Raw genomic sequence first — 17,396 nt, forward strand, 5'->3', positions numbered from 1 at the left:
GGGAATGACTGGTCTATGGTAACGACACGCATTGGTTCAATGGAAGCGCCTCCTGATGGAGGAATATGGGTATTGCAAAAGCGCCCAAGAACTTACATCTCTGCATTGTTGGTGAATGAGCAAGTGTGGTATTTTCAATAATTTAAGGACATTTATAGATCACCCACGTTAATAGCATCATTGAGGACCCTTTACAGATAAATATTAACACATAGGCAAGTAAAAAAAAAAATTATAAGTATAATTTACAGTTTTTCTCGATTGTTTACACACAATTTTTGGTACTTGAGACACAATGGCCTCAACATCTGACTCATGCACCAACTCCCTTGACCAAATCTGCTAAATACAAGCACAATTCCTGCTTTACACTCAATTTGCAGTTCTATAACACACTTTTTTCAAAACACTACACACAATTCTCTGCATTTGGCACAATTTTCATGAAGAAAAATTCTTGTGTTCATGAGTAACACACTGTTATTCAAAATTCTAAAGTTAGTTTCCCTAATATGCACACTGACTCATCACATGGGTAAACACCTGTCACACAGTTTTACAATTAGCAATCAGAGCTTTAGCAAAAAAGGGCAGCATAACAGGCAGTGATGGACTGACACCAAAAAGAGAGAAACCAAACGGAGAGAGAGGCCACACAACACAAACACACATACATATACAGTATATAGCAGTGATCATAATGATGATGACAAAAGAAAATGCATTGATCACCAAAATTGCATGTTGATAGAGGGATTCGAACCTAAACAAGAACAAAATCTTTGACTACAAAGAGTGCTGCTCTACTAGGTGAGCCACATGTGACAGTAGTTTCATCTTGTCAAAATTATGTATTCAGTCTTTCAAAATTGTTTGGCCGTAAACCAGCTGACCCCGAGCAACTCTTTTTTTTTTCTATCAGCATGGCTGCATAGTCACACGACCACCTCGGTCGCGTCTTCACGCATTTCATTTGTTAAGGTGTATTTGAGTGTTCTGAGTATCAAAACAATATTCTAAAATTTTACAACACATTTATGTACTGTCTGTAGTTAAAGTAAAAAAAAAAAACCTAAGTCATTATGAGGAATGGAGTAGAAGTGTTTTCCATTCATCATAGTGTTTTACACTGAGCACATCAGTGTTCAACTGGTTGTTATAAATGTCTAGTCATATGATGGTTTGTGTGTGTCATTTGAGACAAAAATAGCATTTTGGGAATAAATAACATTGTTTTGAATGTAAAGTTTAATTTTGCAGGAGAAGTTAGGGGTTTTGCCCATTGTGTGTGTGTTTTTGGATTTGTGTGTAGAGTTCTGAGAGTATGAGGCATGCTTTCAGAAAATGTGTGTAAACAATCGAGAAAAACTGTAATATGACCAAGACACCTAAAAACAAAAACACTGCCGTTTTCATCAATTTACAAGCAAGTGGGCAACACACTTACATTGGAGTGAATGAGTTTTCTGGGCGCTTTTGCAATACCCATATCCTGCCACTCGGGGCACAAAACCCTTACCACGGGAGTCAATGGTGGTGTCGTTACTCTTTTTTCCAGTGCTCTACAGACAACAGCCTGCACGTGGATTCTGCTGATTCTGATTGGCTCATGAGAAGAGTGCCTTAGAAACGTTTCTATGGCCAGTGCTGTCAATCACATCAACATGGCCAGTTCGAATGAGCTGTCAATCACTCGAATCAACCAATCCGCTGCAGAGATAGAGCCAGGCGTAACTCCAGCAGGTCAGGGCAGCTTTACAGAGGGACACAGATGGCCTAGAAAGGAGTTGTTATTAGTCCCGGTTTATTCCTTTTCAGTTAGTTTATGCAAATTGTGTGAAAATGAAGATTAAACAATGGTTTATTGTGGCAGGTGGTTCCAATTTTGGAAAAGCTCGCCTGAATATTTTGTAGTAAAATCTCAATAATTTTGTACTGCTTCACTTTATCAGAATCAACCACTGCAGAGATAATGTTCATACATTGTACAATCATTTGATAGAGGTTTTGTGCTTTAGTAGCATCATTCTGAAGCACGCATCCAAAATATGATTTTTTTTTATAGGCGAACATTACATTTATTTCATTTTTGCTGTGTGTCATCTTCATTTACTCTTCACCAGTAACACATACATTTACACATTTCAGCAATTTCTCAATTTTTTCCCTTTACTATGACACCAAAATTATTCAAATAGACCTTGTGGTTTCAGAGATATACTCATTTTATTATGGATATGCAATTTTCGAGAAAAGGCCTAGAAAATAGGCTTGGTTTTTACGTAACACCCAATCACTGCACTTCCATGCCATCCACATATCTCTGATTACACCAAATGTATATCTTACAATACTCTATCCACATCTCTACACCATTTATATCTGCTTGTATTTATCTTTATGTATATTAATTGCACAGCATATTAATATGGGTATGCAGTGAGCAGTGCATTTGATGTGTATGTGTGTGTGTGTGTGTGTGTGTGTGTGTGTGTGTGTGTGTGTGTGTGTGTGTGTGTGTGTGTGTGTGTGTGTGTGTGTGTGTGTGTGTGTGTGTGTGTGTGCATCTATAAAAATAGTGTTGTTATTTTACTTCGGTGTTGTGCTGTAGATGGTTGTGATGACTATAAAGCTCTGCTTAGTGTGATCATAGGCCTGTATAAAAATGCAACTGAGGGCCTTGAGTTATAGTTACTCAGGCAGATGACTTTCATCTTGAGACAGGCAGCATTAGGGGGAAGTTGAAAATCGTACAGAAGTCTGTTGCTGGCTGATGAGGTCAAGACCCAAGATCCTGCCCTGTAATGACATTGGATGTGGCGCTTTCATGCGTAGCAATAAAAAAATATTGGATAACAAAAGCCGGAAAGGAGAACAAATAAAGACTCATGAAGAAATCAAACAAAACTAGCTTCACCTAACCCTGTTTAAACTGTGGCTGCGGGATTATAATTGTGGGTATGTCTTGGGTGTGTATGTTTCTTTTCTGTCCTGGTTTAATGAGTTTTATTTTGTTGCTCAAGATCTCCATCATCTCCATTGTACATAATCGAGACACCCACGACGTGACATGGGACATGACGGATGTTATTTGGTTGGATTAGTTAAAAGATTAAATAAATCCATTAATGTATAATGGTCATACTCTCAGGTCACTTAGTGCCTCTTATTATGTTTCATTTGACTTATTTCATATTTTTTCCAAACTATAACTACACGTGTTGGACAACAATAGTGTATATGTAACCCTGACTTATGAGCTGGTAGTGTGTCAGGGCCGTGGGTGTTGCAGGAGATTTGTGCTTCATAAAAATATACACCGTTAATGCAGGACAGTGAGACCCTTTCACTTAACTCACTTTATGTTCAACGTCATGTCAACACATCAGACATTGAAGGATATCTGGTCTGCTGTTGTATTTTAATATGTATTTCTTGTGCTATTGTATTTTATATCTATTTTTGCTATTGTTTTATCTGTAAGGTGACCTTGGTTATTGTGAAAGGCACCAACAAATAAAATGTATTATTATTATTTTTATTATTAAGTGGTACGCCTTTACCTATCCCCTGTAGCACATGGGCAGGCAGAACCGAAAACATCCACTAATGGATCAGAAGTTGTAACCAAAATATATATATATTTTTAAACAATTTATTTATTAACATTTTTTCCATACAGTTTACAGCATCAGTAACAGCACTTCAAATGCCACCCAAACCCACCCCCCTCCCAAATCAGGCCCATAGGCCAACTCTTGCCTTAATCCATAATAATAAAAATAATGAAAAATTAAATAAATAAAATAATAACAGTAATAATAAAGTAGATGATAGATAAATACAGTAGGCTACTGAAGTAAATAATAGAAAAATAAATTAAAACCACAAAGAAAGTACAAAGCACAGATAATTACATTCAGCAAAGGTCATGATATTGGCTTGGATTTACAGGTGTGGTAACAACCAACAACAGCCAACAACTACCACTACACCATTGACAGTAGGCTACTCAACTAGTTAACTGTGAGAAGTTATCCAGATATGTGTAACCAAAATATTTTAAAGACTGCATCCACAAAACATTTACAGAAATAAAACACCCTAAGTGAAGATTAAATAAATAGCCTATATAATGGACTTAATTAAATAATTAATACACTAAACAATACTGCACAAAATACATAGGCTAACCAATACATTATGGCTAGGTGAAAACAACATGAGATCCATAATCAAAAATAAGAAACATATAACAAACTACAAGGTTACATAGCCTACATTAAAACATATGGTTTGAAACAATTGCTTTTTAGATAATAGTGTATGGACAAAAACATATTATAATACATTTGACAGAAATGAGTCATTGACTGGCATCCGATTTTGTTAGGGTTAGAGAAAATTTATAATTTTCATATACTGTATATGCTTTAATGAACTTGCACCAAATGAATATGGTTAGAGGTGATATATCTAGAGGATGTATATTTGTGAAGTGACATGGAAACAGCACAGAGACATATTGTGTCTTTTTTATTTTTTATTCTTATTTTGTGTGATTGTGTTGTTACACATAGCTACATCACAGAGGTTGATTTGGGTGATGTATAGTTCAACCCTGGCCCCCAAGGGACTCAATGATGAACTTTCAGTTCAGTTCAGTTCAGTTTTTATTCATATCCCGAGGGAAATTGGATTTGCAGCAAGCATTACAGACAAAAGACATTTTCCTGTGAAAATCTAGTGAAAAACTATGGTACCATTTACTGTTTCTCTGTAGAGTGCAGCATTAGGATGAATTGCTTTAAGATTGATGAATTGTTATTTATTGTTTTACCCTTCATCTGGGTTCTCCTGTCGGATCTCAGATTATTTGCGTGCCTGTGGGATCTGTACATGAACAGCCAGACCTATTGCTGTTGAGTAGGCCTACATCCGTACACGCATCTGATCCCTTAGATCGTAAATTTAAAGTCAACGATAATTTTTTCTGTTTTTTGTTATATTGTTCAATGATGACATTGTTTATTGTGTCTAATCGTTTAACAATTTACACATTTTGATATTTCTTGTATCTTGTATCTTTTCTTCTGTGATGTAGGCCTGTGATGGAAGGATGTGCGTCAGAGCCACTCCCCATTTCTATTGATCTTTCACTCTCTATTTATTATGGAATACTACAAATATTATATTGTCAATGTTTATTCATATCTCTGATGTGTAGCTATTTGACATGTCGATTATGTATTTGTGTGATTTTGTAAAAAACCTTTTTGATTGGGAGTTGGTGCGTCACACAGCCACTCCCTATTTAAAGATGGCTCTTGGCCACTATTGAATGTTTGCCTGATGAAGGTCGTCCAGACTGAAACGTTGCAATACATTTTCTCTTGAAGCAAGTTACTCAGTGTGCGGGAATCCTCTTCTTCATTTAGTTCAACCCAGCCTTCCCCATCTGGGAATAGGTGTTCATTTTTGTTGAATATTTTCTCATGTAATAGTAGAAGGAAATGAGGCAGTAGATAAGCTGCTCAATGAGCTCAAGGCAAAAAACAAACAAACAAACATAAACATCTAATTTAAGAAATTGTTTTGGGATACTTGAGGTTAAATTGTTTATTTATTTCAAAACAGTCACGCCAGGAACACAAATCTGGGACAGGAATAATAAAAAGCAGAGGTCACTGGCAGTAAGTAGAGTGGGAAAACAACAGAAGCATATAACTTAACAAGGCCTAAACGAGGCCTGAAGCCATAAAGGCCTGAGCCCCCACAGCCTCCGGAGCAGCAGGCGGCGCTGTGCAGCTGACAGGTCGGTCCGCAGCCCGGCGCCACTCGCAGTCAGACCGGAGGTGAGGACGTGAGCAGAGCGTTTGTTCCGGACAACAGCAGCGTGTTTGCAGGTTAGCTGCAAAGAGAAAGAGCCGGTAACGTCTGTTTTCGGCCTCGCCATGGTGAAGTTATCCGCGGAGCTGATCGAGCAGGCTGCTCAGTACACCAACCCCGTGAGGGACAGGGAGCTGGACTTACGAGGTTAGTTTTAACTTTATTCACGGACATGTTGCGTTAGCACGCCGTGGCTACATGCTAAGTGTTGTACCCAGGGCCCAAACCGCGCAATGTTCAAAACCGGACACATCATGAGCTCTTGTAAGTTACCAGCAAAGTGAGTTAACGCGGGTGGTCCAGGTTAGTTTGAGTGACTTCGGTAGCTGCTGGCCACAGCACAGCCGAGAGGGACAACAGGTCAGCTGCAGCAAAGCTACAACACGGCGGCAGACTGGAGGCTGAGGGCAAACCACCAGCTCTGTATGCAGCTGAATGGGAAACCAGGGCAGTAGAAACATCCACAAATGAGAGGCAGCACCGGGCAAACGCCGTGGTGAAGGTGGTGGTGAGGCGCTTTGTAGCAGCTAACAGTGGTCGTAGTGTTACTGGTGCCGCGGCCAAGCGTCATGGCGTCCGAGAGCATCATAACCACAGACACTACTGTATGTCTGTGCTCTTCGTATGTCTATGTGTAAGCTGTGGGATGTGACGGCAGCAATACAGGTGGACGTTTTGGTCTTTTGAAAACAGTCGTTTTACAAATATACAAATCTAACAATATTTAAGGGGTTTTAGCTCCAAAAACCAAAACCAGGTCAAGTTCTGGTCCGTCAGTCTCCCCAGTCAATCACCGAGTTAGGGAGCCTAATCAATCACTGATAAATGGACTGTTCTTCAACAGCTACATGTTACTTGTATGGGTAAAAACACAGCTTGTATTCATCTGTACCTATCTACGTATTAGCTCTCATGGAGTTTTTTATGCTCCAGGTGAAAAAAATGTTAAATCATGGTTTTATCTTTATCATCATCATCATTGTTGTTGTTTAAGGGTTAAGGACTCTTGCTGGTAGACAGCACAGCCCAACACTTTGGGCAATCGAAGTGATTGTAATTCTAATCCAGTTTCTAGCACAAACATACTATGAAGAAGAAAGTATGCCTGTCTTAAATACATTTGTAATGCAGAAATTAAGACAACTAACTTTTTTTTTTCTTTCATGTCACAGGTTATAAAATCCCAGTGCTTGAAAATCTTGGTGCTACACTGGACCAGTTTGACACCATAGACTTCTCTGATAATGAAATCCGAAAACTGGATGGCTTCCCACTGCTCAAAAGACTGAAAACATTGCTAATGAACAACAACAGGATTTGGTAAGCAGAAGCACCATCCATTGACAGTCAGTATACCATCAAACATCTGTATGGTCAAACTTCTTCTTCGGCAGGAGTATCAGATAAAATGGTTTAAAAATTCAGGCTCCTGATAGTGTGGTTAGACTATCACAACATACCTGTGTGTAGGTGGAGAACTGTATGTATCGATCAAATAAATGTCTTGAGTATTCAGTTTGCTAGTTTTAGCTGCTATCTTATTGCACGTGGACACTGTGCTTTTTTTGTGCAAAAGACAATCAAAGTCATCTTCACAGGATGTCATATTTATGTGTTTATAAATCGCTGTGCACTGCTCAGTTGTCACCCGCAGCTTCAGATTGAATACTGCCTTATTAGATGTGTCGAATGATCTAAATGAAGTGCTGCCCTGTTGTTAAACTGATGTCTCGGCCAGCAAGTTATAACCTTATAAAATGTTTTCTCTAGTCGCATAGGTGAGAATCTGGAGCAATCTTTGCCGAGTCTGTCTGAACTGGTTCTCACAAACAACAACATTCAGGAGCTGGTGAGTACATTTCTGCTGTCTATATACAGTGTAAATTGACTTGAATTGAAATGTCAGAAAAATAGTAATTCTACAGCCTGTCGTCCCCCATAACTGTTTTTTGTGAAGATGGTGGTCATGACATGTACCATCAGGCACTTTAGGAAAGTTTCTGTGATTTCTGAATGGATGTTCTTTTCATGTGCAGGGTGACCTGGATCCTCTGGCCACAGTGAAAACATTGACCCTTCTGAGGTATGAATTCTCAGTACTTGAACAGTAACTGGTTATTGAACCGTCTTGCCACCCCCTTGATTGTGATTGAGCATGTCTGTTATAATTTCAGCCTGTTGAGGAATCCAGTGACAAACAAGAAGCACTACAGGCTCTATGTCATCAACAAAATCCCACAGATCCGTGTGCTTGACTTCCAGAAGGTGAAGCTCAAGGTAAGTGGAAATGAGCAGGTATGATGTGTCTTTAAATGTGGGAAACAACAGGACTGACGACCAGTCCCCAGTGACCCCGCACAGCATCTCACAGCCTGGCAGGAGATATTAGTCATGGGTCATGTGTATTGGAGATGGAAGCTAAAAAAAAGGCTGATTAACCTTTAAACAATGAATTTCTAACCATTTGTTACGTCCTGTTGAGCATCCAAAGAAGTTATGGTGAATTTTCCTGCCTTGCGCCCCCCTCTCCCTTCCAATAAAATCTCAGTCTGTGATTAACAAGGTTTTTCAATTTAACTGTGTGATATCATCATAGGAACGTCAGGAGGCGGAGAAAATGTTCAAAGGCAAACGAGGTGCTCAGCTTGCAAAGGATATTGCCAAGCGAACAAAAACGTAAGACTTAAAGTCCATGTCAGACAGCAGCTCCTCACAACCGCTGGATCCTGGCTCATGGGACGGGCCAAATAACAGTGTATTCCTGTGCATCAGAATCCACTGTGATAAATGAGGTTTCATTTTGGCTATGTGTTTGTGATTCATGTCAAAACTCCCCAAAAATGATGGCACCTACAGTCTGGACCGTTTCTAATCGAAAAGTTGCCCATTTTTGTTCTTCACACTCTGCAGCAGCACTTTTGATTTTAATTAAATTGAAAGTGTCTTTTTGTGCAGTGAAACAAAAGCCCACAAAGAGGACAGATAAAGTGAGATTTGGTGTGTGGAGGCACAGAAACCCTTGTAACACAGATACAGGAAGGAAATGATCTCTCATTTCTCTACTGTCTCTGCTCAAACTTTGAACCTAAAGATCATCACTTCTGTGGGGCTTGGAATGAAGTCAAAAACAAGTCTCCCTTCAGTGGAGGTAATAATTGGGCCTGAACTGTTTTAAACCTGAAGCCAGTAATGCTCACCACAGTGTTGCTCAGGACTGCTGTCTATGGACAATGTATCAGTTTATTTGACTAAAGAAAAGACACTACACATGAGATTAACTACACTGGTTGAGAGGTCAGAGAAGCCGTTGTTGGACAATGTTTCTGACTGATATGTGTTCCTCTCCAGATTCACTCCTGGAGTGGCAGCACAGCTTGAGAAGAAGAGGACGGGGCCATCACAAGCAGATGTGGAAGCTGTCAAGGTTCACATTTTTTACTTGAAAAATGTTGTCACATAATGTACGAGGTGTTTAAAGTTTACATTTACATCCCTTTGCAATTCAGGGAGTGACGCAGGTGTGAGCATACTGGATTTTCCCCAAGTCTCCCCTGTGAGGATGAAGTTAACTCAGAGGCCCAATTATTTATGTTATTTATTAACGGTGGGAGATGGTGATGCCTGGTTCTGGGCCTTTGACCTCCTCAGGCCGAGATCTGATCGGTTTTGGTCTGGTATTTTTTGCCAAAGAGCATCCTTGAGCCAAGACAGGGTTAACATTGAGTTCAGCAGTCTCATCAATGAGAAGCAGATGTTGGCGAAAGCCCCAGGAAAAAGCCCAAAAACACAAGAACCTTGCGAGAAGATTGAAACAGTTTCTGGTATCATGCTATAATGCAATAGAAAAGCAAATCAGTGAGTAGTACTAGTTAAATTTGTATTATTAACTGTGGTTAATTACTATGGTGTTTGACCAGCTGAAAAAGGGCTCAAGTGTTTCATCCTTGAGCTCAGTGTAGACGCAGACAGTGTTTCTAGTGTAACAGCACTGTGCTGGGCACATAACAAGTGTGTCGACAGTACCTGTGTCTGAAATGGGCCACGTCTGACAGGCAGTAGACAAACCCAGTGCTGTTGCTGGTCCCTTGTGTCATAGATCTGCTGGACCTGTCATTTATCCATTTGTTTGGTCTTTTTTATGACAGGAAAGAGTCCAGTTGGTAGTCGGTGTACTACCTTCCTGCTTTTCTATATCAACCACGATTACAAAACCTGTTGAGTGTGGAGAAGTGTATTAAAAATTTTGACAGACCATATGTGACACGGATTACATGTAACAGTGTTGCGTTATTAGGATACAGAAAAGGTAACTCTAATTCATTACAGTACAGGAAAACACATATTTGATAAAAACAGGGATTACTTTGCAGAATTAAATTTTTTTGGGGCTTTCTGCCTTTAATGGAAAGCACAATCGAGAGAGAGACAGGAAATGGGAGGCAGAGAGATGGGGTATGACATGCAGCAAAGGGCTGACTGGTGACACCTGACTTGTGCTGGCGGGTTTGACAAAATTTGACAAAGTGATGACTTTGTGTTTGGAGTTTGGAGCGACCACTGATCTGTACCGAAGCTCACAAAATAAAACACCTGTTGCCCTTTACATACAGAAAACCACGATGATATAATTTGTGCTTTTACTTTGAAATAGGAAGCTAACCTACCCTCGATGTAGCTAGCTTAAACCAAAATAAACTGTCTTTGCTTGAACCCTCCGTTTTGGCCGATCTCGTCCCGTTACCGGCGTTTGACCGCTCAAGATGCCTTACCGGAGAGTTTTGTCAGCTCTGAGACAAAGATCGGCCTGTCGGTTTCTGTTTAGAGTTGCTGAAGAGTTTCTCTGATGACTTTAGGTGGAGGCAGGCTAACACTAACTATACACTTCCAGCGTTTGAGCTAAGCTAATTAGCGGTGCGCAAGCTCTGCCCGTATCTTCCTTGTTACTGCACGCACAGTCGAAAGGATGGAGTCTATCTGCTTGTCATGGACTCGGGAGTGAGGCAAGACATGAAGGAAAAAATGTTGGCGCATCCCTTTAACAAGTAACTTGTAATTGTAGTGGATTACATTTTTAAAGCCTCCCAACCCTGCCTGTAGGACAGGTTACTGAACAGCCTCCAAATGGTGAGCAGCGTCATCATATAATTCATAAATTCAACGAGTCATCTTTACAATTATGACTCTTATCTTTCCCGAGGAGGGTGAGTATAGTGGTGCATTCAGTTTAATTTTCAATTTCAGTCCGGTGACGTATTCAAGATTAACTTAATGTTAAACATGAGTGCGTTTTAATGGCAAACTGAGACCAAATGTTTACATTTCAGAGGTTCTAAGATGAGCAGCAGATGAAAGATACAGTTATCAGAATGCGTGTTTCACAAGGGAAATTACACAACTCTGCTTTTGCCATAAACAATTGTGCAATGAACAATGATGGAAAACAGGAAGCTACAGAGGAATAAACAAGTCTATTTTACAAATGAGTTATGTGTTGGTTTGTAAATGTTGCTGCCAAAACACTTAATAGATAATGAATTACAGAATCCACATGAGCCTTTTCTAGCTGACTCTGAAGTGTTTGGAACAACACCAGAACGGTTTCAAAGACACCGGTCAGAAAAAACCAGGAAACACAATGCATCGTTGTTGATGTTAATTGAAATTCATGTGTTATTTTAAGAGCCCCACTTCCAAAGCAAATGCTCTGCTGGTGAAATTCTGTCAGGGTGTTCTCAAAACTTTTTGAACGTTGTCTGTGCATCTGTGCAACATAATACTGATAACGTCATCATTTTGGTCACTATACTCACAATGCTAAAAACCTCTTACCATTGCATATAACCTGTTGTTTGGTGTTGTTTGTTCAGAATGCCATCGCCAACGCTTCTTCACTGGCAGAGGTGGAGAGGTTGAAAGGGATGCTGCAGGCTGGTCAGATCCCAGGCCGAGATCTCAGACAAGGTCAGTGCTCAACAAACACCATTTCAGAGCCGGATCAACAGTTGTACAGAACCTGGTGAACCGTTGATACTGGTGTATGAGGACTTAAGTCGCGGTAATTGGGAGTCAGTGTTTTAACCACTTGTTGTTTTTAATATAGTAAAAATAAAAAACATGATTGACTTAATTAATCCTGCAAACAAGTATTGCATGTGGTTCACACCACTCAACTAACGCTTAATGTTGTTAGAAAAACATTTAGTTTTTCTTATATAACGCCACTGTATTTTTATGGATGAATAATTCAATCATTTGTGGAATCAGGTTCAGGGATGGTGGAGGAAGAAGAGGAGGAAGAGGAGGAGGAGGAAGAAGACACTGCACAGATGTCATCACACATGGCTGGAGATGCGGAAGAGGAGATGAATGAGGGAGATCAAGAGGAGGAGGAGGAAGATATGGAAGAAGAGCCACATGTTAATGGTTCCTGAGTACCGTTAACATAATTTCTGTTGTTTTTTTCCATGTTGTTGATTTTTTTTGTTGAATCTTAATACGAGAGTTGTTTTTTTTGTTATTCTGTAAATTGACAAACATTAAACAGTTTTTTTTCTTAATTCTAAATCTTTTTATTGAGATTTTGCAAGAGGTGAGCTGACACCAATACAAGCACATTAACAAAACTAAACATCATTCAGAAGATGTTGCTGCTATTGGGACAACTTCCTTCAAGCAGATGTTTTCAGCTGAGTGCAGAGGGTCATACTGCAGTCAAAGTCATTATCTCTCATAATGAAAGCTCGAGAGGTCCAGGATGAATGAAAATCCATGAGGAATAAAGAAAAGGGGAGAGAATCTGGATGCATTTAGACTATTCCTCTTGATTTAAAAAAAAAATTCCAATGGGGGGGTCTCTTTTGCCTTTTGAGAGAGTTGAGAGAGACAGAAAATGCAGCAGCGAGGTTCTGTAAATGGGACACCTGCTCAACCCAGTGAGCTATATGATGTCCCTAAGCCTCTTTCTTAAATTAACTTAGGATGGTTAAAACCTCCTTGAACACTCAATGTGTCCTGACCATATGGAAGGACCACCTACTCCCCTGATGTCATTGCTACAGTCTCATTGATCCAAACAGTTTATGAACAGAAAATAATTCAATATTTCAAATGAGTAACAGACAGACATGTATAAATGTATAATTATTTATTTACCCCTTTGCTTGTGTGAATTAAGAAACATTTCTTTCCATAGATTTGTAATAACAATTTGCAAAAAAAGGCATCTACTTACTGAACACAGTCAAGTACATAGACTTTGGTTCCCTTATAAATCTTACCCAGTGTGGTAAACGCATGAAATCACACATCCATAATGACTTCAGGCTTTAAGACTCGCCCAGCATCAGCACACAACCCAGCGTTTATGTTAAGGTTCTGTCCATCATCACATTGTTGACAGATTGAAGTCATTGGTTTTTCTAATTGGTTCCAGTCTGCTCATGAACAATGAAGTAAAGATTTCAAATATTTAAGAAGTGTACCCAGGAAATCCCCAGGTCCTGGATAGTTTTCCTCCTTTTGAACCCTTTTGATAGTTGGATCCATGGGCCAAGACAAACTATGCTTGCCCTGGATCAGAGACTATATCCAGACCTGGGCACTCCTCTGCTTGGACCCTCTGATCTCCCTCTTACTGTTCAGGGGATGCCTCTCTCCCTTGTGGGAGTCCTGTCTCTTAAGTTGCTCTGGTCTCGTCCCTCTGACCTCCCCGGACTCCCTCGTGCTGCCACAGTTCACAGCACAAGTCCAGTCAGGCTGGTGACCCACCACCAGGTCCAGTGTGGGCAGAGAGGTGGTGCTGGTCACGTCCCTGAAGTGTAACAAGGATGTGAGAGAGGGGCTGTCTGGTGAGAAGGTTTCATACCCCCCCCTCATACCCGGGCAACCTCCCCAGGACGCCCTCTCTTTCAGCTTCACCGCCTGGCGAATCTTCTTCCAGCCGAGGTGGTTGAGCTCCAGCAGGTTAAGGAGAATACAGAAAACCCCAACACAAAACATGAAGCACAAGAAGATGGTCTTCTCCGTGGGCCTGGACACGTAACAGTCCACCGGCTGGCTGCAGGGGGCCGAGGTGCAGAGGAAATGAACAGGCACTTGGAAGCCGAACAGCTTCCACTGGGCCAGAACGAAGCCCACCTCCAGAACAGCACGTAAACACACATGGAAAATGTAACATTTAGACAGAACCCCAGCAGAGACCACGGGACCCTCCGCACTCCCCTCCCTCATGGTGCATGCTTGGGCCTGGCTCAGTGACACCAGGTTCTTGGGGTCTCCCATCTTGAGGCTCTGGGGTGGGATGCCCTCCAGCACATCTGCCAGGCTGTGACCCAGATGTTTGTGTGAGCGGATGGAGCAGCTGTCTGAGTCACAGCTCCGGTCATACGCCTCCCGTCCGTCGGGCCCCAGGTCTGGGCCCCCCTGCCCCGCTGTATCCCTCGGTCCTTGACCAAGCCTCTGGGTGGTACTGTGAGGTAGCTTGGACAGATTGTGCCATGTGTAGATGATGAAGCAGAGGGATGGCGTGGAGACGCTGATGATGTGGAACACCCAGAAGCGAGGTTGCGAGATCGGTGCAAAAGCATCGTAGCAGACAGTGGAGCATCCCGGCTGCAGGGTGTTGCACACAAACATCTCCTGCTCATCGGTGTACACGTCCTCAGTTGCCACAGCCACAATGAGCAGCCGGAAGATGACCATGACAGTGAGCCACAGGCGACCAATCATGGTGGAGTGCTGGTGAACGGCATCCAGGAGACGCTTGAGCAGGGTCCACTCCGTCATGGTGGCCTGTGGCTGGTGGCTGCCTCGAGGAGGGACGGGCTGCCTGGAGTAGAGCAGTCTGCTCTGGGCCAGTCCACCTCTTCTCCTGATCTACAACCCTGATGCCTCAGAGCGACCCGCAGGAGACCAGAATCGCTGTTCTGCTATTTCCCAGTACTAGTCAGTCTTCCTCACAATGTGAGTGCCCACGCTCCCTGACTGAAACCTGCGGCAGACGTCCTCTCTGCCGCAGTGTCTGCCAGCCCTGCCTTGAGAGCAGTGGAGCCATTGCAAGAGAGAGCCATCCCATCTCTCCCAGATAAGGACGTCCACTTGACATGAGTCACTTGGCAGGTTCACTTCTGTCTTGTCTTTAGGATCCATTTTAAAACAGAGAGACACCCCCTCCCCTCCACCAGAGGAGCTGCTGATAGCGCCGACTGATAGAGCATTCTTCAATGATTAGTTCTCTGAAAGCTAATGGAGTTCTTCCTTTAATGGAGAGGCATATGTTAGATGATGACCAGAAACAAAGAGCTTACTCACTTGGAAAGTAATTATCTCAACACTTGGATGTTACGCAAACAAGACACCAGGTCAGGACACATTACATGGCATGAGGAAATATGGTTAAGACGTGTGGGGAGACATCAGTCTGGTGTTTGATGGGGCTTCCTCTTCCGGGTCTTGTTTTGACTGCTCCTCTCCAGCCACTTGTTGGTCCTCTTATCTGTGTTTTAAAAAAAGACCCTTGAAAGGTCTGCCAGCATCAAATCGTCTTGTCCTCCAGATAAAACACTTACTGACCCCTTCCCTTACTTCAAACAGCCCTTGCGAAGCCCTGTCTGCCCACTTTCTATTTATGACATCAGGTCAGGTCAGGGTAAACCTTATTGTCCCGTTAGGGAAATTTGTCTTGGGCGTCATGCTACATTATTGCTTCACAGGGCAGAAAAGATTTTTAAAAAAGTACAATCACATAAAACCACAGACATGGACTACTAAAACAGAATTAAAAACAGGGGCTACATTACAATTACAACACAGGAACATACAGAGACATTAGACAATTTAAAGTCAACAGACATCAACAGAAACATCTGGTGAGGCATTGGAAAGGCCTCAGTTTACTTTGAATAAAGCTCCTGTTGGATGGTCTTTCTGCTATCATTATTGTTGATAACACAATTACTGACACCTGATTATGCATGTTAGGATGTATTAACATTTTAAAACGCTGAAAACCAAATTATTTATATTAATTCCTTAATACAAGAGTATTAGTGATATTTTCTTTTCTTCCAGTGTGTGGACTTTTGTTATTGTTTTTGCAGACCTGAGAGACAATGGATTCTTTGATGGTGGATTTTTTGGGCAAAAGGCGTCTTCAGTTTTGTTGCATGGGACTCATCCACATGAGTTATATCCTTATGGTGTTTTCATAAGGATATAACTGTGTGTGTGTGTGTGTGTGAGTGAGATTCGGGCTCTAAGCTAAGGAGACATGGGGGGATAAATATTGGGGGAGTTGCTGGAGCACACCAGTAAGTTTTGGATGCACTTTTACTTTGCATGGAAATTTTCCCAGTCAGGACGCCTGACTGAACGACAGCATTATTTCAAAATCTGAAATACTGATGATATCAACATCAAACAACACGAATATAAGGTAAATGTTCACTGTTAAGACAGTCTATGGTCCAAAGGTAGTCTGTAGCAATAACTTTACTCTGTTAACCTTATTTTGTGAACTGTTTTATTTTTGTATTTTATTTTTTTTCTGATTTGAAATTAGTAGCAAAAGTCAGGTTGGGCACCTAAAAAATCATCTTAATGAGTTTTTAAATAATTTTAAAAATAATTCTAGTTGCCACTTTTAAGAAAATTCAGCATGATGCATTAAAACTGATCGAGACCATAGAAAGCAAAAGGAAATAAAAAGGGGAAAAATGTTGAAATTCACACAAGTTAAGTGATACATATCCTACTGTGTATTGTACAGAAACACAGAGCATTCTCAACACCACACAAGCAGTGACCTGATATGGTGAGAGAGAGAGCAAAGCTGCCATAATAGAAGCCACAATATTAAATTTGATACGGAGAGGATTTATCTGGGTCTCCAGATCCCAGATGCATCAGCCTTAAAGCATCTGAGACTTCTTGTCACAGATAGGGTTAGTCGTGTTGCCACCTGGCATGAGCAAGTGAACAACCTGGTGTTAAATCTAAATGATCTAAAATAAGTAACATATTAATTGATTACTCAGTTAATAATATTACATCCAACGTGGAGACAGTGAAAGGTGGTTCCATGCTCAGTGTGTGGTTAGAAAAAGGAGCATGTGGGAAAAACAGGAAGAAGGGGAGAAAACCCAAGAGTGCATGACTACAGGAAGTGGTGAGCACATGTCCAGTCTGAGAAGAAAGTCCAACGGCACGGCACGAAGCAGGGACACAGGACAGATGTTGAAGTTGAACACATGGAGCAGCAGTCCATTCAGTTTCTTTTCAATCTGACTGAGAGAGGCTTTTTTGTGCTGACAGTGAACTGCTGCATCTTCAGTTTGGACTCTGATGGTCAGAGTGAAGTCAGAGCTTGGTCCACCACCTGTAATACAACACCTTGATGCTTGACTGGTAGCATATAACAAGCAGTTAAGGAGATTCTCAATCTTTCTGTTGGTGCCAGTGTAAATATTTATTGATGTTTGACTTTCTTACTGATCCTACGCATGACTCTA

The 17,396-nt window shown here is 41.2% G+C and overlaps 2 protein-coding genes across 2 annotated transcripts; one reads left to right on the forward strand and one right to left on the reverse strand.

Annotated features, from left to right (window-relative positions):
• Positions 1 to 5,849: 5,849 nt before the first annotated feature.
• On the forward strand, positions 5,850 to 12,391 carry snrpa1 (small nuclear ribonucleoprotein polypeptide A'). The gene is made up of 9 exons (XM_083995562.1): positions 5,850 to 6,036; positions 7,062 to 7,209; positions 7,660 to 7,738; positions 7,926 to 7,972; positions 8,064 to 8,166; positions 8,486 to 8,565; positions 9,238 to 9,313; positions 11,757 to 11,850; positions 12,154 to 12,391. Exons 1-9 carry the CDS (start codon positions 5,955 to 5,957, stop codon positions 12,318 to 12,320), a joined length of 876 nt encoding a protein of 291 aa, XP_083851688.1. The 5' UTR covers positions 5,850 to 5,954; the 3' UTR covers positions 12,321 to 12,391.
• A 1,079-nt stretch (positions 12,392 to 13,470) lies between these two features.
• On the reverse strand, positions 13,471 to 14,673 carry gjd6 (gap junction protein delta 6; the record flags this gene model as incomplete). Its single annotated transcript, XM_083969313.1, has 1 exon — positions 13,471 to 14,673. One exon carries the CDS (start codon positions 14,671 to 14,673, stop codon positions 13,471 to 13,473), a length of 1,203 nt encoding a protein of 400 aa, XP_083825439.1.
• Between the last annotated feature and the right edge of the window lie 2,723 nt (positions 14,674 to 17,396).

Source organism: Trachurus trachurus (genome assembly GCF_905171665.1).
Source record: "Trachurus trachurus genome assembly, chromosome: 3".
Classification (NCBI taxonomy): Eukaryota; Metazoa; Chordata; class Actinopteri; order Carangiformes; family Carangidae; genus Trachurus; species Trachurus trachurus.